We start from the raw sequence: 20,243 nt of genomic DNA on the forward strand, positions 1-20,243 counted from the left end.
AAGAGTTAAACCAAAAAGGAATTCATTTTAAAGATAAAGAAACTGAATTTGAAAAATTAAGTGATTTTGCCTAGGGTCATAAATGTGGAAGGCACGATGTGAACCCAAGTCTTCCTTAGCAAAGAATAGTCAAGGAATGTCTGCAGGTTCCACTGGTATTCATAAAATGTCAGAATCTAGAGAAAGACCCCCAGCATACTATCTGGGCTCTCTGTACAGAATTTATGGAAAATATGAACAAAATTCATTTCCCCTCTATAGTTACTTTTCATTCAATCTCTAACTTCTATGTAACTATTTATATACATTTTATCTCCCCCAGTAGAATACAAGGACACTGTTTTTTTTTTCTTAGCATCTCTAGCACTCAGCATATCTAGACATATTAAGTCTTAATAAGTGCTTGTAAATTATGAGCAGCATATTTACATCTTAGTGAGATCATGAATCTATAAAATAAAAAAAATATAGGGGTATAAGTATAAAAAGAGACTGATTTCCATAAATCCATATATAAAAATCTTCTGACAATCCTATAGCTTCAACTTAGTGATAACTGATACTCTTAAATATTATGCCTTAAATTTTCCTACCAAACGTTTATGATTCATCATTGAAAATATAAGTGAACAACTAATGCTGATATCAGCCATAGCATTTTATATAAATAACTTCAGTCAATTATATAAATATTTATGTAAGAAAATTATATTATATATATGCAAGAAATTTTAGAAGACTGATTGAAGTTGAAGAACAATTAAACTATAAGCTTCTCATATTCAAATGCAATGCCTTATACTTTTTAACATCCCTAGCATGCTATTAAAAGTATAATAGTAACTTAGCAAATATTGTTCATAGTCCCTGATTTTAAATATCCATTTATAATAAGAATCCATTCATCTAATATCTAATGTTACGTTAGTATCTAGTAAACATTTTGCTATTTTTACTAGTTCCATTTAGTTTTTTAAATCAATTTTGACTTAATTTCATATTATTGATTCAAAAAATCCCTGACTAGAATAGCTATTACATATATAAATATATAACAGATGGACTCCTGAAAAATTGTATGCAAACATAACTTCTGTAAATCAAATAATACTTTAATGCCCTTGAGAGTTACCTTAAGCAAATTGATAATGAATCCATTTATGAACTGAATTATTCTCTAATCTAAATATTTCAAAATTCATGTAATTTATTCCCTTTTATAAATATTTTACAGTTAAGATTGAGGCAACTCTAATTACAATATAACATGGAACATTTTTCCTCTATCAGGCTGCTAATGACTATTATTTTAGTCCCACATCAAAGGTTTCTTAAGAATTAAAGTGATATTAATGCTTTCAATGAAATAAACTCTTTCCAACTCCAAATATTTTCATAGAAGAAATTATTTACAGAAAAAATAGTATAATTTCTCCTTAGAACTTGACAGCAAAACAGATTAAGAAAAAGATAATTCAAATGATTAAGAACTCAAAATATCTGTTAGTTTATATAATCCAAACAGAATCATAAATATCTATAAAAATCAACTGGTAGGCTAAGAATATAGCACTTGTCATTTTAAGTCATCTTTATACCTAACGAATTTTTCTTTTCAAAAATTAGTTCCCTAAAATTTTTAGTTTAATGTAGATAAGATTTGAAGTTTGATTTAACTAAGTATTCAATTTAAGAGTACTGAACACAAAATCAGCACACAAGAGCTATTACTGAAACAAAGATACAAGAGAAAAATTGTTTCCTTTTAAAATATACTTCTCATGGGCCTCAGTGGCCCATACAAACTAGGTGTGTAACAAATGCTTGTTTTATTATTCCTTTTATGTTATCCATATCTATGAATTGTAGCAGTTAAAGTCCTGAACTTACACTTTTGAAACCTAAGTTTTCTGTCCCAGTTTCAAAAACTTACTAATAGTGTTAAAATGGAAGTGTTTATGTCCTTGAGTCTCAAATCCCTAACCTGTAAAAGAACAATATTTAAACTTACCTATCCATAAGGTTGAGAGACCAACACCACTTTGTATTACTTCAAGTGTTCTAAAAGAATGAGTTATTATCACTATTATATTTTACAATGGATCTTAGAAATTTTTGAGAATATGAGAAAATTAGGATAATGATCATAAATACCAACTTTTATCATTTTGTTGGATTATCATCACTATTAAAACAAATAAGAAATCAGAGTATTTTAACACAGTCCTTAAACTATCAAGCAAACTAATGAAATGATGTATCTAAGATAACTAAAGTTCACCGTCTTATTGTTTCCCCTTTATTAATTTATTTTTTCAACTATATGTAGCAATCATTTTTAAACATTTTTCTTCCTCACTCTCTTCCCTCCCCCTTCCCCCTGACAGAAAGCAATATAATATGGATCCTACATCTATAACCATGCTAAACATACATCCATATTATTTATGTTGTTAAAGAATAACATCCAAATGGAAGAAAAAATTAGAAAGAAAAAATAACATAACTCATAAGATAATTTAAAAAAACTGTAGATGGAAAACTTTGGTCTGTATACCAAATATATTTTAATGAATATATATATATATTCATTTTGGAATATATATTTATATATATATTTCTTTAATGAATAACTGATAATTATTATGAATAAAATGCTTTTCTTGCCACATTCACTTCCTATCCCTTTGAGCTGGCTCTCCCTCTTGCCTGGGATGAAGTCTCATTATGAATAAAATGCTTTTCTTCAACAAAATATGATGTCATTATGATAAAATTCTTATCTTCAACAAAACATTATTATTCCAAAAACGCAAAATTTAGGAACCAATTTCTATACCTGTCACTGCTATCTAACCATTTAATCCCTGCTCAAATATTAACAATTCTGTTATCAAATCTATAAATTGAATATAAAGGGAAGTTTAATTCTTCTTAAATTTTCAGAAAGTGAACTTTTCTTTTGAAATATATGTTCAAAACTATTAACAACCAAGCACTTAAAGTAAGTCAGTTAATCTATTTTTTAAAATTGACCAACTCTCTGAATTGTTTTAACCTTAGGCATCCTATTCACTTTACTTCTACTCTTATAAAAAATCAATAGACCAAAATAATTTTTTTGAAAATCTCATGATCTGAACTGATACTGAGTGAAATGAGCAGAACTTGAAAAACACTGTAAACAATAATAACATTTTGTGATGATCAACTATATGATGGATTTCCTCCCCTCAGCAGCACAATAATCAAAGACAATTCCATTCATAGACAGAGAAGGAACTATGGTATCTGAATGCAAACAAAAACTATTTTCAATTGATAATAAATATCAATAATAAATGATTGAAACTAAACAGCAATGATAACTATTAAATTTTATTTTATGTTTTTTTTCCTATCATGGTTTCTTTTTTCCTTTTTGTTCTTATTCTTCTTTCATGGCATGATTAAATATGGAAATATGTTTAACATAGTTATATTATGTATAATCTATATTATATTGCTGTCAGAGGAAGGGGAGAAGGAGGAAGAAAAATGTCAAACTCAAAATCTTATAAAAATGATTGCTGAAAACTCTTTGCATGTAGTTGAAAAAATGAATTTTTAAAAAAATTCATGATCAGTCAGGTTAGGGATGGGAAGATAACGTATGCACTGCCACCTTAAATATTAAACATTTATTTCAGAAATGAATCTCAAATACATTCATTGCATCAGACCTATTACAACCAATTTTTTACACAAATTATTCATTTTCCATTCCAAACACTAAAAAATGTATCACTATGCAAAGTCAAATTATTCCTAGATATAGGCATTCTATTTACTGCAAATTCCAGGCATATAAAAACATAGTACTTTACCATTAATCTATAGATTTCCATATTTATGCATAAAATTTCCTCAGTTGCTATTACTGAACAATTAAGTTTTGATCATCTAATGATAGATATACTTCCAACTCTATAAGAGGTATGTTCTTGATATGCATTTTCAGGATATAAATTATTCATTTTTTTGTTTTTATATAGGCAGTGCCAAGTATAGTGACTGGCATATAGTAAATGTTTAACGAATACTCATTGATTGATTAATTAAAATTCAAATGCACTATAGGTAATAACTGACCAAAAGAATCCTTAGGTGACTTATAAAGTATAGGTCCTTTAGAAGTTAAGTAACCTAGCAATTAATCCCAATTCAGCAGGTTTTATAAATTCAGAATATCTTATCTCATCTTAGCTTCATCCATCTGTGATTTTTTTGAGTGAAAGTAGTTTTTCTTATTAATAAATTTGAAGGCCTCTCTCTTCTCTCAATAGAATCAAGATACTATGGAACTATGGAAAAGAACGTGGCAAACCTGTTTCTGACCCAGTCAGAACACAAAGGACTCCAGTCTCATTTCACCCTGTGGCCCACTGCATTCTATTCATTCAACCAGTAGTTAACAAGCCCTTATTAAAAGCAGCTACTAAGTGCAAGTCCCATGCCAGGCTCTAGGCAAGGCCCTCCTCTACAGATACACTTATATCCTAATATATTTGGTGGAGAGGGTGAATAGCTACAAGAGAGGATCAGGACAGGCTTTCTGTAGATGTCACTTAAGCAGAGTTTTAAAGGAAAATGGAGAATGTAAAAGGCAAAGGTGTGAATGTGGTTAAGTAAAATCAGCAAGGCAGTCCAGTTTAGTTAGAGAAGTAACCTATGAACAGATGGGAAAGGGAGGTTGACAAGGATTGCAAAGGGGTTGCAAAAACTAAAAAGAGGAGTTTCTATTTGATACTAGAGACAATATACAGCTTCTGGAGTTTCCTAAGAAAATATACTTTGGTAGCTATGAAAAGAATAAATTATAGAGGAGAAAGTTTTGAAAGCTTTGAATCAGGAGACTACCATAATACCTCAGGTGTGATGTGACCATGAGAAAAGGAGACATCTATAAGAAATACTGTGCTACATAGAAACTATAAGATTTGGCAATTGATTAGATATGTGGGTAGAAGGTAGGTAGAAGATGATTGAGGCCTTGAGAAAGACAACCAAGTTGCAAATCTAGGTGACTGAAAGAATTTTGGTACCCTTGAAAACAAAAGTTGGTTAAAAGTGTGGATTCTGGGGAAAGATAGTAAGTTCAATTTTGAGTGCATTTTGAATATATTTTCACAACAAGAAAAGCCTCTTGAACATCCCACTATGAAATACACAATAGATTGGAGTTTAAGTGAGGGATCTAAGACTGAATAGGTAGATTTGGGATTTATCTGCATTGAAATGACAATTAAACCTATGGGAGCTCACCACATGAGAGAGTATAGAGAGAATAGAAGGGCAGCACAGAATAGCACCTTGGTGAACATCCATAATTAGAGGAGGTTACATAGATAATAAATCAGCAAAATAATCTGAAAAGGAGCAGTCAGATCAATAGGAGAACAAAGAGTAGTATTATGAAAATTCAAGGAGGAGAAAGTATTTAGAAGGAGAGTGTGCTCAACATTGCCAAATAAATAAATACATACATACAGACATATATATGTAATTGTTAAGTGTCTGAGACCGTATTTGAAGCCAGGTACTCCTGGCTCCAAGGCTGGTGCTTTATCCACTACACCACCTAGCCGCCCCAACACTGCCAAATATTGCAGGGATGTTTAGAAGGATTCTAGCGAAATTAAACTACTATCTGTCCCCCTCCTAACTTAAGTCTATTTTTCTGGCAAGGGGGTAGTCCTATGGACCACATCCCCTACCCCCATATCTAGAATTCACCGATTCTTCAATTTGTCACTTAGAAACTTTTTTACAAAGCTTAGTTAGGGTGTCACCTCTTCCTTGAAGATTTTCTTGTTCCTCTAGTTGTTCTTTTTCCACAAATGACCTTGTATTTAACTTATTTGTATACATAAAGAACTTAAGTTCCTCAAAGTGAGGAACTATTTCCTTTTTTCTTTGTATTCCCAGCACCAACTATACTACCTTCCTTTCAGTACACCGTAAGGAAAACAAATGTCTGTCAAATATGAGTATGTAGTAAATATAAATTTAAACATAAAAATATTCTGTAAATGAGAAGAGTAGAATGTTGAGGTTAATAATGTAAATTAATTTAATAACAGCTACTAATAATACACAGAAGCAATCACAACAAAAATCAAAAGCTATTTTTTCCTTTATTTAAAAAATGATGGGGCGGCTAGGTGGCGCAATGGATAGAGCACCAGTCCTGGAGTCAGGAATACCTGAGTTCAAATCCGACCTCAGACACTTAATTACCTAGCTGTGTGGCCTTGGGCAAGACACTTAACCCCATTTGCCTTGCAAAAACTAAAAACAAAACAAAAAAAAAAACCAGACATACTATTTGAAGCTATAGATCTCTAAACCATGCCATTCACCATTTATTTCTAAAACTAGGGAAAAAATGTTTTCAGTCTGAATTATTTTTACTAAGGTCCCCAAGTAAAACCGAATGATAACATTTTTTAAAAAAGAGGGCTGGGGGGGGGGGGGGGAGGCAGCTAGGTGGTGTAGTGGTTAGAGTGCCTAGCTCAGACACTTAACAATTATCTAACTCTGTGACCTTGGCCAAGTTGCCAAATCCCATTACCTTGCAAAAACAAAAACAAAAAAGGGGGCTAATGAATTTTACTATTTCCTTCAATGATTCTCCTAATTCTATTTGAAATATCATTTTCTCTTCATTTTTTAGTCTATATCTTTCATAAATGTCAGGTAAAATTCTTGTACATATGAAATGAAAACTATTCTTTTAAATAAGTCTGACATTTTTGAATAATGTTAGTTTTATACATATAAGTTTTACAATCTTTGTTTTATATGATATAAATTTAACAAATTAAAAAAGGAGATATATTTCTTTTAAGGTTCTATGAGTCATGATTATGGGTTAGTTTATCAGGTGGAAAGGATAATAAATAAGTCCATAATTTTCATCATGTAGTTAAAAAAACAACTATTTCATAAATTTATAATTGTCAATTTGTTTACATCATTAATACCATACAGTTTGTTTAAAAAATGCATAAATTAAAAAAGAAAAAGAAAAATACATATATTAGGGGCAGCTAGGTGGTGCAGTGGATAGAGTACCAGCCCCGGAGTCAGGAGTACCTGAGTTCAAATCTGACCTCAGACACTTAATAATAACCTAGCTGTGTGGCCTTGGGCAAGACTCTTAACCCCATTGCCTTACAAAAAAAAAAAAAACAACCTATAAAATGCATATATTGCAAAGCACTCATTCAAAAAGACTGAGGAGTTTATAGCCCTCAGATAAATTTCTAAAAGGAAAATTATTCAATGTGACAAGGCCAGATAAATGGATATTCTTTAAAACACTGTTCCATTTTGACTATTTTCAAATCCCTTCAGTTTGTGCTTATGCTGTGAATAGGACTAAGGGTAAATGATAATACCAAGGGAATCCACATAGATGTGAGAAGACAAATTCCTTCCAGGGAAGCAGATACAATCCAAATAAGGATTCAAACCTAGACAGTGCAGTTCCTTACTATCTGGTACCATCCTTTCAAAATGCTGAAGGAAAGTTGAGGCCAGATTATTGATAAAACTTTGGCAATGGCAAAAATTTGTACATGGCAACAAGTTACAATTGAAAACCCTGTCTAGGTCCAGCAGGGAATAAAAGGCCATTTTGGAAAATGTTATTAACTTCTTACACAGAAATCACTGCTCACACAGGTACATAGATAAGTCTTTTCCTTTGAGATTGTTTCCATATTATTCCTCCAATTAAAGGATTTACTACAAAGGATTTAATCCAAGTCAACAAAAATGTTTTATCATTTGAGCTATCATTAAAACTAGTCTGAAATTTTTTCCATAAGTCACAAATATGAAAAACTGAACATTATATATACATACTATATGTATAAAGGATTTACTACTCAACAAAAATGTTTTATCATTTCAACTATCATTAAAACTAGTCTGAAATTTTCCCTTAAGTCGCAAATATGAAAAATTGAACATTATATATACATATGTATACATATATGTACATGCAATTAAAGGATTTACTACATTAATCCAAGTCAACAAAAATGTTTCAACATTTCAACTATCATTAAAACTAGTCTGAAATTTTCCCATAAGTCACAAATATGAAAAACGGATCATTATATGCACATGTATGTATATACCACATATTACGTGCGTGCATGTATGTATGTATATACATGTGTGTGTATATATATATCTCCACATCTCACTCCAAAATCTGGGAAATTCTCCATTTTGTGTGACCAAATATAATCTACTCAACCTTCTTCTGCATGTAAAATGAAGTATTTTTATCAACACCTGCAAAATGCATTTTCATTGTTTAGTCACAAAGGCCATCCCTGGAATGAAACATACAAAAAAGAAAATACAAAAAAAAAAAAAAACCAACCCAAAACACAACACCCTGTCTAAAATGTATTTAAATTCAATTAGGGTGTTCCGTTTTCTGACTTGTACACAAGGCCAGAATTTCCTGAAGCAGCCAACTCCTAAAGCAAACAATAACCCCAAACCCACAGCTAAAACCATTAAAAAAAAGTAGGGAAGCTTGAGTTTCAAATCTCTCTGTAGATCCTATCAGACTCTGGCTTTCCACACTAAACCTATACTATCATCTTCCCTCAGGGAAGAAATTGAAGACTGAAAGAAAGAAAAATAAAGACGTTCCCCCGGAGGCACAGGCTTTAAACCGATTTCCCTAGCTGGGGCTAGCAAATGCTGCAGCATTATCGATAGGAAGCCTGGGCGGCCCCTGCCCGGTGTGGAGCGCCCCCGGCATGCGCATGTCCCGCTTCCAGAAAGAGATGCTTACAGTCCAGGTGCTTCTTCTTGGGCCCCATGACTTCATGAGTGGTTGCTTTGCAGACGGCCCTGGCCACGGCAGAGCCCGTCACGCTGTACTGAGCAGCCGCGATCCGATCCGTGAGCGTTTGCCCCGACATCTTCGGCCGCCGCTTCTACCGCCTCCTCTTCTGAAAGAGCGGGGACACAGACGGCCCCCCATCAGCCGCGGGGCCCATCCCCCTCCCGCACGCCCATCTCCGCCCTGGGAGGAGCCCGCCGGGCGCTGTCCCGGCATCTCCGCACCGGCGGCATCAGTCCGCGGGCCCTGCTCACGACCCTCCCCCTTTCCAGGGGGCACCTGCCCCCCAGGCCGCGGCGCCCTCGCTCCGCTCCCCTCCCCCCGGCTCTGCCCGGGCACCGCGGCGGCCCTGGGCCGGGATCCTCCTCGCACTGCGCCATATTCCGCCTCCCCCTCCCGCCGCCGCTCCCGCATCCCCGGGCGCCCCACCTGCCCCCCACCCACCCAGGCCTCGCCGCAGGGGCCCGCCCCGGGAGGGGGTGGGGGGCGCTGCACGGGCTCGCCCTCCCGGGAGCCCCCCGGCCCCGGCCGCCTCGGAGCGCGGGGGCCGCGGGGGGCAGACCTCGGGCTCCCCCGCCGCCCCCCGGGAAGGGCGATGGCCCCCGCCGGAGCGCAGGGAGAGGCTGCAGCGCGCGGCCGGGGCCCTGCCCGAGGGCACGCGGGGCTGCGGGCTGGGTGCGGGCGGGCGGGCAGCCGCACGGGTCCGTTACTCGCCCCCGCGCCCGCCCGTCCGTCCGCCCTCCGCGGCCCCGGGGCGTCCCGCGGGCAGAGGCGCCCCGCGCCTGGCCGCAGCGCCGGCCCCTGCCCTCCGGCCGCCCGCCCCGGCGCTGCCCGTACCAGCCCGCCGCCGCCGGTCTCCCCGTTCTCCCGGGCGGCGCCCCCACCCCCCGCCCCACCTCGGCTCCGGTGCCGCCGACAGTCAGTGACGGGCGCGGACAAACCGGTGCGGACCGCGGCCGCGGGGCCCGGGGCGCGGGCACACTCACCGCACCCCTGCCTGGCTCCCTGGCGCACAGCGGCTGTCCTCGCGGCGCTCCTCAGCCGCAGCCCAGCATCCCCTGGAAGCCTGTGCGGGAGGACTGGGAGGGGAAGCCTCACCTCCGGCCCTTCCCTCCCCGGCCGCAGGCGCACGCGCACGCGCACGCCCACAGCCCGCTGCCAGCCGGCTGCCAGCCACCTGCCCGGCCACTCGGCGGCGGGCGGCGGGCCGGGCTCGGGGGAGGCCGCCGCTGCGGCGGGCGCCTCTCACCGGCTGTCACCCCTGGCACGTCCTCAGCGTCCCTGCCTTGGCATCGTGCACTTACAATGCCCCTAGTCCCCACCCCACACCCCCAAAATTACAGCGGAGGAAACTGAGACCTGGAAGGGAAAAGTGACCTGCCCAAGGTCACACAGGTGGCAAGAGGACAGATGACCGCTCACAGCCCGAATTCGGAATGACAGGACTAATGGCACAAATTTTGGGAAGGTGTTGGGCGGTATTCGTATCCCTATTTGATGGAAAATTTGCCCAATGGTAAAATAGCAGAATCAAGATCTGACCCTGTCGGGTCCGAGTGCCGAGTGATAAGCTTCAAGAAGACCCAAGGCCTCTCAGGAATATGTAGAAAATGCATTAATTAGAATCCTACTAGGATTGAGAATATTTGTAAATATTTATTGTATAACATCAAGGCCTCTGGTATTAGTACTTTACAACCCAAGTGTCAATAATTTCAATAACTGATACTTTTATGACCCAACTTTGGCTCTTAAATTCATAGTAAAAATATTTTAAGGCATCAGTTTCTTGAGAGTTAATTTTCATTATCTCCTATAAATAACTTCCATCCAAAGTTCAGACACTATAATAGGACTACATTTTGATTTGTATATATTCCTTTTATGTAGGTATATTCATCCACTTACCTTCTATTCCCCTTGTAACCTTTCCTGGTAAAGTCATTGCTCTGTGTTCTATAGGTGCTTCATAAACAATGACATTGATTCAGCATTGCTCTTCCACTCTCACCCCAACATGTATGAACAGAACACACACTCTTTTACCCTTCCTTGGCTTCAAGGCTCTGGAGAAACAGAAAGTAGCTCCTATTAACCCCAAAAGTCAGAAACCTCTGTCATATAATAAAACTATCCTTGATTTAGTGTCATGTTTATCCAGCTAGCCTCTGCCCTTCTGAGCTACAGCTCAAAGGACATCACTTTCTTTTTTTTTCTTTTTTTCTTTTAGTTTTTGCAAAGCAACGGGGTTAAGTGTCAGAGGTCAGATTTGAACTCAGGTACTCCTGACTCCAGGGCCAGTGCTCTATCCACTGTACCACCTAGCTGCCCAGGACATCACTTTCAAGTCCTAATACATCAAATTCATATCATATTCTGGTACCTTTCCTCCAAGAACAAAAACATTTCTTTTTCAGGAGCAGCTCAATATGGGGAACAAGGATTTCCTAGGCAGTTAAAAGACTCTTTTCAGTGCCTGTTTTTCTGGCAACTTGGTTGGCAGAAGGCCAAAAATTTTAAAAGGTGGGGCTAGGAAGGAACATATGGTTAAGCCCAGGGGGGTCATACTTCAGGGAAGTACCTGCATTATCCAACTTTTTTAACTACTCTTAGGGCTCATGGACAATTCTTCCTTTGGTGTCCAAGCAAAAGTACTCATGGAAATTCATTAGTCATTTATTATTCAACACCCTCATTGTGTTAGGTATCATACTGAAATACCAGGACACAGTCCTTTAAGTCCAGATGTGACATTCTTCTAAAGAAATGGAGTACCATGCGACTTCTCATTATTGTATATTAAATTTACTGACATCCTTCAGATTGATGAACACTATTGCATGTTTCAGCAGTTTAGCCTCTTGTTCAATGAATTTTAAAATGTAGAAAGTACCATGGCAGAACATAAATGGAGAACTGGCCAAAAAATAGAAAAGACTTAAATTCAACTTCCACTTGATACATACTGTGTGTCCATCCCCACACTTTTTTTTAAATTTAAGATTAACCTTAATGGGTCACTTGGACAGGCTATTTTTTTCTCATTTTCTGCTTCCTTTACTTTCAAAGCTTGACAACTCCATTAAACTATTTGGGATCCATTATACCCATTTATTCTTCCACCCCATGAAGGGATTAACTTTTCTACAAGTGGAAAATGGTGTTAGAATTGTAGAATATAGGATCGAGCATGGCCTGGGAGTCAGGAGTACCTGAGTACAAATCCTACCCTGGCCTTGGGCAAGCGACTTAACCCCATTGCCTTGCAAAAAACTTTAAAAAAAAAGAATTGTAGAATATAGTAGAAATTCTTTGGGGAAGGGAATTTTGAGGCTTTCCTTCCCACTGTGGAGTTTTTTTTGTTTTTTTTTTAGGGAGATTGTTTGTTTTTTTGGTTAGGGAATGGGGTTAAGTGACAGAAAGATCACACATCTAGGACAAATTTGAACTCAGGTTTTTCTGACTCCAGAGCCAGTGTGTCTTATTCATTGAATCCCTGCCTCTGCTGTTGATTTCTAATAGTCCTCTCCAACTTTGGAGGTGTAAAGGAAGGAGCTAATTGATGGATTTTGCAGTTTGATTTCTAACAAAAGACAAGTTCTAGTGATTAAGGGAGAGATATGTAACTCATTGATTTTGCTGTACCAGACTGTAAGTTACACAGTATTGGATGTTTAGAGATCAGAATAAAAGCTGTTATATTGTTGCTTCTGCTTTTTTAAGACCAACAAAGCTAAACCGTGACTGATGCTAAGAAGACATTCAGATTTATACAAGCCAGATTCAGAGATGGGGAGGGAGGGGTAGGATTGAGAAGAGAATGTATCTTATGTTTAAATAAATTAAATACTTACAAAAATATTAAGTCAGAATTGGACATTGTTAAGTTTGGCTACTTTGTATATTATTCTCCAAGGAAAAAAGTCCAGAGATTTAGTAGTTAATCAATATTTGATACTTGATACAATTGAGATCAATGAGAAACATTTCAGCTAATAACTATTATTAGTAATTTTAAGAAACTACTTATAGTAAAGGTAAAAGTAGTTATTTATGAGGTAGTTGTCCTTTTAATGTTTAAAGTGGTCAATAACTCTGAGTCCTTAGTGTCCATGCCAGAGAAGTAGGAGCTCTGGCAGGTTTTTACCAAGCTGGAAAGGATTTGTGTAAAGTCTTGGTGACCAAAGGTAAAAGATTCTAGCTAACTATGAAGATTCATAATGAATAGGTTGGTCCACAAGGTGATGAATGCTTTTTGTCACAAAAAAACTCATAAAAATGTCTTCGGTGCCACTAATTTAGATCAGGTAATTGTGATGCTTTGGATCTAAGAGAAGAAGGGTTGTGACAAAGAGATCAATTATTGTGCTAGCAATTCTGTATGGGTATTTCCTAGAGCAGGTTTGACTCTCAGGTGTATAAGACTCATGAAATCATTTTATCTGGCACTGTCATGGCAACTTGTGGGATTCGAAATTCAACAGATCTAGGAGCTTTTGGGGGTGAATTAATTAAATGTTTGACTAAATATAGCAGGATAAAAATTTTTAAGTTTATAATTTTGTATGGCCCATGAATGATGTTATAAGTATCCAAATGATCCTTGGCAGAAAAAAAAGTTCCCCACCCCTGGCCTAGAGAATAGAAAAGGGAGAAGAATAGAAAAAGCAGGGAAAAAAAGACTAGATGGTATTTAGTGATGATAAAGCTTGGGTTGGATTTAGAACTGAAAGGCATCTAAGAGGTTATTTAGTTCAATCCTCTTATCTTATAGATGCTGGACCTCAGGTCCAGGGTTTGAATGACTTAAAAATCACATTAATAGTCATGCAACAGGAAGGGCTACAGTCTACCAGGTTGCCTCCCAGTTCAGTCCAGATTGCTAGAAAATTTTTTGTAAAGTCACACATTTTGTAGTATGAGTGAAGAATACTTGCCAGACTGTAGGGGGCAGGGTAGAGAAAAATATGAAAAGACTGGAAAGCAAAAGATAGTGGTATTATGGTTTTCTGTTTTTGGTTTCCATCCCCATCATCATTATATATGTCTATGTGTTCCTGTGAGAAAGAAAGTTAAAGGAAAAGGGGATGGCAAAATATGAGAAAGATAGATGGTATCATGGAAACAATGAACACGAACTTGCATAGACTTTGAGAGATAATAGAGGACAGAAGGGCCTGGCATGCTATAGTCCATAGGGACACGAAGAGTTAAGACTCGACTGAACAGCAGCAATCTGTTCACAAGAGTTCATGCTGATCTTGTTTCTTGGTTTAGCAGATTCAATATCTTCACAAAGGATGTACCAGTATGAAGAAATATGCAACAAAGAAGCTGTTTGTTCACATAGAGTATAAAATCTATAGCACTACCTTTCACCATGGGGTCTCAACATAGCTCTCTTGGGTTCAAGGTTCTTTATTGGTTAAAACAATAGCATCTTCCCATTAATGTGAAGGCTTTTTTTCTCTCTAGCTTATTTGAAGATATAATTGGTCCAAAGCAAAGGCATTTAGTGAAATAGTAATATTCAATATTCATAGAAATTTCACTAGAACAACCCTCCCCCCAAATGGGGCACATCCTTCCCAGAAATCCAACTATCCTTCCCACTACCCTTCTCACTATCAGTTGGAAGAGTGATCTTTCAATAGGAATTGTGCATGAAGGACAATACGGTACCCACATATAGGAATCATGGGGGACTAGCCACATCTCTCAGAACTACAAGATGATGCCTTCTGAAAATATTGTTTTGCTCTTAGCAGTTCCAATCCTTGATGCGAGTGTCACTCTATTGAACATGCTCCTCCATTGATCTTTCTAAGGACCCCTACTTCTCATCCTGTTTGATTGTCACATCAATACCAACTGGTAAGTGATATTATGATCCCCATTTTACAATTGAAGAAACTGAAGCTGATATTCTGTGACTTGCCCTGGGCATCTGAGGCTACTTTTGAACATTAGGTCTTTCTGACTCCAGGTCCAGCACTATCATTTAGCTATCCTATAATAGCTAATTATTTACATAGTACTTTTAGGTTTATAAATCACTTTACACTTTTGGTGAATACTGCAGAATCTCTGCTTGACCTGCTCTTCTCTATGCAAGGGGGTTTCTCACTTACTGAGCCTCTGTCTGCCAAGGTATAGTAGCTAGAACCTGCCATGAAAAAGGGTTCTGTTTGACTCCTATGCTTAGACTATAAATCAAAACCTTCTATTAGAAGTATCTTACTTACAGTTATCTATTCATACATCCCTATATCCCTCCCCACTCTGCCCCTCAATATATCCCACTATCCTCTCTAGCTGAGCTACAAATGATTAAGAGATAGGGCAGGAGGTAATCTGAAGAGGCAAATTAGTGAACTCCACCCATCTAGCCCACTTGCCTACTACTTAACCTGATATGACTATGCTTATCTGTCAATGGGAAAATCTGAATATTTGGATGCTGTATTTTAGCCAATGAAAACCCTATCACTTTAATAAAAGTATAAAGCTACCCACTGAGCTTTCTCCCTGTGTCATTTCTTGAGCAGGAAGTTGGAAGGCTAAGAGTGGGTTACCCCATAGTTAATACAGAGAGGTGGCAGGTATTCCTAACAATTTGGCATATTATGTAATATATATTATAGTTATTTTTCATTTTAAAATGTCTTAGCTCCTAAATATTATGTATATATATATATATATATATATATATATTGACTTCCTCAATCTCTCATTGTATTTTGCAGGTGACAGTTTTATACATCAATTGTTAATAACAATAATTATGATGATCAGAGGCAGCTATATTGCATAGTGAATCAAGTGGTGAACCTGGAAGCAGAAAGATCTGAGTTCAAATTTAGTCTGAGACACTTAACTAGCTGGTCTTGAGCAAATCATTTAACCTCTCTCAATTTCAGTTTTCTCAGTTGTAAAACGTGAATAATATTTCCACCTTCCTCCGACCGCTGTTGTAAAGATTGAAATAATATTTTAAAAGTGCTTTAAATACCTTAATGCATTGTATAAATGTTAGTTATTGTGATGATGTTTTTCCATAAAAAGCTAAGTATTTTGAAGATCAAAACACAAAGGGAGGGCAACTAGATGGCACAGAGGTAGAGCACTGGCCCTGAAGTCAGGAGGACCTGACTTAAAATTTGAATTCAGACTCTTACTAGCGATGTGATGACCTTGGCCAAATCATTTAACCCACAGATTCAGAGAAAACTTAGGGGTTTTTTCGCAAGGCAATGGGGTTAAGTGGCTTGCCCAAGGCCACACAGCTAGATAATTATTAAGTGTCTGAGGCCGGATTTGAACTCAGGTACTCCTGCTTCCAGGGCCCATACTCTATCCACTATGCCACCTAGCTGCCTCCTGAGGCTACTTTTGATCATTAGGTCTTTCTGATTCCAGGTCTAGCACTCTAGCTACCGCATCATTTAGCTATCCTATAATAGCCAATTATGTAGTATTTTTAGGTTTATAAATCACTTTGCATAAATTGTCTAATTTTAAAAATTTTATTTATTTTGAATTTTATAATTTTTCCCCTAATCTCGCTTCCCTACTCCTCACCCCCCACAGAAGGCAGTTTGTTAGTCTTTACATTGTTTCCATGGTATTCATTGATCTAAGCTGAATGTGATGAGAGAGAAATCATATCCTTAAGGAAGAAAAATAAAGTATAAGAGATAGAAAATTTATATAAGGTTTTTTTTAAAAAAAAATTAATGGTAATAGTCTTTGGTCTTTGTTCGAACTCTATAATTCTTTGTCTGGATACAGATGGTATTCTCTATCACAGATATCCCAAAACTGTCTCTGATGGTTGCACTGATGGAATGAGTGAGTCCATCAAGGTTGATCATCGCCCCCATGTTGCTATTAGGGTATACAATGTTCTTCTGATTCTGCTCATCTTGCTCAGCATCAGTTCATGCAAATCCTTCCAGGTTTCCCTGAAATCCCATCCCTCCTGGTTTCTACTAGAACAATAGTATTCCATCACATACATATACCACTGTTTATTAAGCCATTAAGCTATTGGTGGATATTCACTCAATTTCCAATTCTTTGCCATCACAAACAGGGCTGCTATGAATATGTGCTCAATGATATTTTTACCCCTTTTCATGATCTCTTCAGGGTATAGACCCAGTAATGAAAATGCTGAATCAAAGGGTATGTATACACATTTTTGTTGCCCTTTGGACATAAAAAAAATTGTCTCATTTGATCTTCATAACAATCCTGTGAAACAAATTCTATTATTATCTCTATTTTACAGAGAATATGATTTGCCCCAGGTCATAGGACTTGAAATGTCTGAAGGAGGATCTGAATTCAGGTCTTCCTAATTTCAAGTCCAATCCTCTACCCATATCATCTGACTGATAAAAAGATGAGGGGACAAAAAACTCACTTGAAATGTTTTCTTTGACGGTCTAAATATATAATCAGAGAATGTTAAAAAATAAAACCAACATAGTTATAACAAAAATATTTGATATAGTTATAAAAATATAAAATATTTTTTTAGGTTTTTGCAAGGCAAACAGGGTTAAGTGGCTTGCCCAAGGCCACACAGCTAGGTAATTATTAAGTGTCTGAGACTGAATTTGAACCCAGGTACTCTTGACTCCGAGGCCGGTGCTTTATCTACTACGCCACCTAGCCTCCCCTAATATAAAATATTTTAAAAATGAAACATTATATTTAAAATGAAACTTTACAAATTCAAACTTGTTTGCCATTGCCCTCCCCCTGAACAGGAGACATGCAAAAGTTCCCATGCTACTACATGCAAACTTAATGACCATGATTTAGTGCTTAGTAGATACTTATATGGATTAGATTGACCACAAAGGTCCCTTCCAATTTTAAAATTCTATAATGATGATCTCATCCATTGGATGTATGCCAAACCACTGGGGCTCACAATCCCTTACCTTCTTATCTTTCAAAATTCTTGCCTGCATCTTTCCTCCAAGAAGATACAACCAACATATTAGAGACCTTTCTCTGGTCCTTTTTTGTTTGTTTGTTTTGACCGTATCATTGTTGGACTTGGATTGGGCAGCTTTAGTCTACCATTCTTGCTACATGATTAACCAACTTCCTTTTCATGTACATCCTTGATATTACTATCTATACCATTTCTCTGCCCTGTGCTCAGAGTAGGTACTTGTTTTTTTGTGGGGGGAGGGTTAGATTTTTTTATTTTGTTCTTTTTTTTCTTTGTTAAGTTGATAATTTACACTGAACTTGTTAACTAGAACTGTTCAACTAGACCATATTGTCTTCCTGGTTAAGAAAATCATCATGTTTACCAAACTCCATAGAGGGTATAGAAAGAATCTGAATTATGTACAAATTATATCTATTTCCAGAGTGACTATTTTGTGGAAACTTTACAAATAAAAGAGTACTAGAAATAAATATGTTATTTTTATTATTACTTGGATATGAGTAGGAAATCTGATTCTAGAGTAGATATCAAATAATTGAGGTAGACAGCACTTATTGTGATAATATATTGGATTTTAATTCCTGCTAACCTTTTGCTTCCTATTAACTAATGCAAGTCTAGTGTATATGCTCTTTGTTCTGTGTTCACATTCCCAAAAGAAAGATATCTATATCTCTCCCTCAAAGTGCTAGGGGTTCTTCAAGAGGAGTTGAGAAGTCTTTCTTGAATGTAATTGGCTCAAGCTCCTACTACCTGTGTTCTCATACACACAACGGTCCCTCATTGTGCCAGCAAGTAATATCCCATTTCCATTAATCATTTTCCATCTGTTATTTATTTTGAAATTATAGTAAGAGCAAACATATTGCCCCACCTTTATCCTTAAACCTCAGGGACACTCTCTCCCTAATTCTGTTTCTGTTTCTGGGAAAAGAAGGTTTGCTTTTTGCATAGTTCTTACAATTATGGTCAAATTGGTCAAATTCAGATGTAGCATGATAACTACCAGATAAGTTCTAATCTTAGCTCCCCTGAATTGGTACTTGAAAGTTGCTCCTGAAGGACACATTTATCCTTAGGACATTAGTACTGAAATAGTTTAAAAAACCTGGATGCCAAGACATATTTTCTCTTTATAGAAAATGAAAGAACAAACATGGAGACTGGGAGAGAACTCACAGATATTCACAGGGCCACATAATAGGGTCCAAGGCCTCTCACATTTACAATATTGCCTCTCATCAGATACTATTAACAAGGAACCCAAAAGATCCATCAAGGGTACTATCAAAGATAAAACGACCAAAGGGACTAGGACTGGTCTTTTTGAAGCTGCTCCCCATTCTAGCCATGCAACCAATCAAAGAAGGCTTCATTTATCCACATGCTAGGGCAAGCAGGGTTAAGTGATTTACCAGTGTCACATAGCTAGAATAACTATATACAGTGTATTATTTACCAATCAATGAAGAGAAGTAAGCCATACCACTATTAGCCATTAAGTAGACCTTTAAAACTATAGCCTATCTAAATACACACATAGTTCCAAACTGAAAAAGATTTAATTTGTCAACTTTAGTTAAAAGATTAAATCTCATCTAAGGAATAAATAAAGCACCAAAATGCAAGGAAATGTTATTGACTGATAAATAGCTGAATGATTTGCATGAATAATTATAAAGATTGGTTGTTGTTTTTTTCCCTTACTTTTACTTTGAAAAATGGTTTTACTTAGTTTATTTTTATCAAGGTGAATGTGAAAGAAAGATTCTATTCATTGTATCTTTTTGGTTTATGATATAGAAACAACTATTTCACTGTTCCTAGGGTTTACTGAAATAAAGCTGAAAGGAAAATCAGAAGATATTTAATCCAAACTATTTACAGTTAAGGAAATTGAAGCTTAGGGAGGTTAAGAGACTTGTCCAAGGTCACACGCATATTAAGAATCAGAATTGAACCTGGGACTCATCCCTAAACTAGTGTTCTTTCTACTGTACCTAGCTACTGCTTACTTTATGTTAACAAGAAGTCTAAGGATTAAAACCAATTGCTTTAAAAACTTTGTATATTCAAATTCCCTTCTCTTAAATAGTCTAGGTAAATTGTTAAGACAGAACTTCACTCTGGACTTGGATAGTGCATTGGATCGCTCACTAGACCTAGAGACAGGAAGACCTGGTACAATCACTTATTAACTGTGTGACCTAAGCAAATCATTAAACTTCTCTCTCTGCCTCCATTTCCAAATGAGGATAATAATGGTACTTACCTCCCAGTGTTGTTGTAAAGATAAAATGAGATAATATTTGTGAATTGCTTCAAAAACTTCAAGGAACTTTTTACATTCTAGTC

General features: G+C 37.1%; 1 protein-coding gene across 3 annotated transcripts in view; it reads right to left on the reverse strand.

Moving 5' to 3' along the window:
• SNAP91 (synaptosome associated protein 91) overlaps positions 1-20,243 on the reverse strand; it is a 226,747-nt gene that overhangs the window by 162,165 nt on the left and 44,339 nt on the right. For all 3 annotated transcript variants that reach the window (XM_074187088.1, XM_074187089.1, XM_074187090.1), the window contains exons 4-5: positions 10,823-10,980; positions 8,864-9,023 (exon numbers count right to left, since the gene is read on the reverse strand). In XM_074187088.1, the coding sequence (XP_074043189.1) occupies positions 8,864-8,993 (130 nt within the window). In that variant the 5' untranslated portion in view covers positions 8,994-9,023; positions 10,823-10,980. The remainder of the gene's footprint in view (positions 1-8,863; positions 9,024-10,822; positions 10,981-20,243) is intronic.

This window comes from Macrotis lagotis, chromosome 5, assembly GCF_037893015.1.
Source record: "Macrotis lagotis isolate mMagLag1 chromosome 5, bilby.v1.9.chrom.fasta, whole genome shotgun sequence".
Taxonomy (NCBI): Eukaryota; Metazoa; Chordata; class Mammalia; order Peramelemorphia; family Peramelidae; genus Macrotis; species Macrotis lagotis.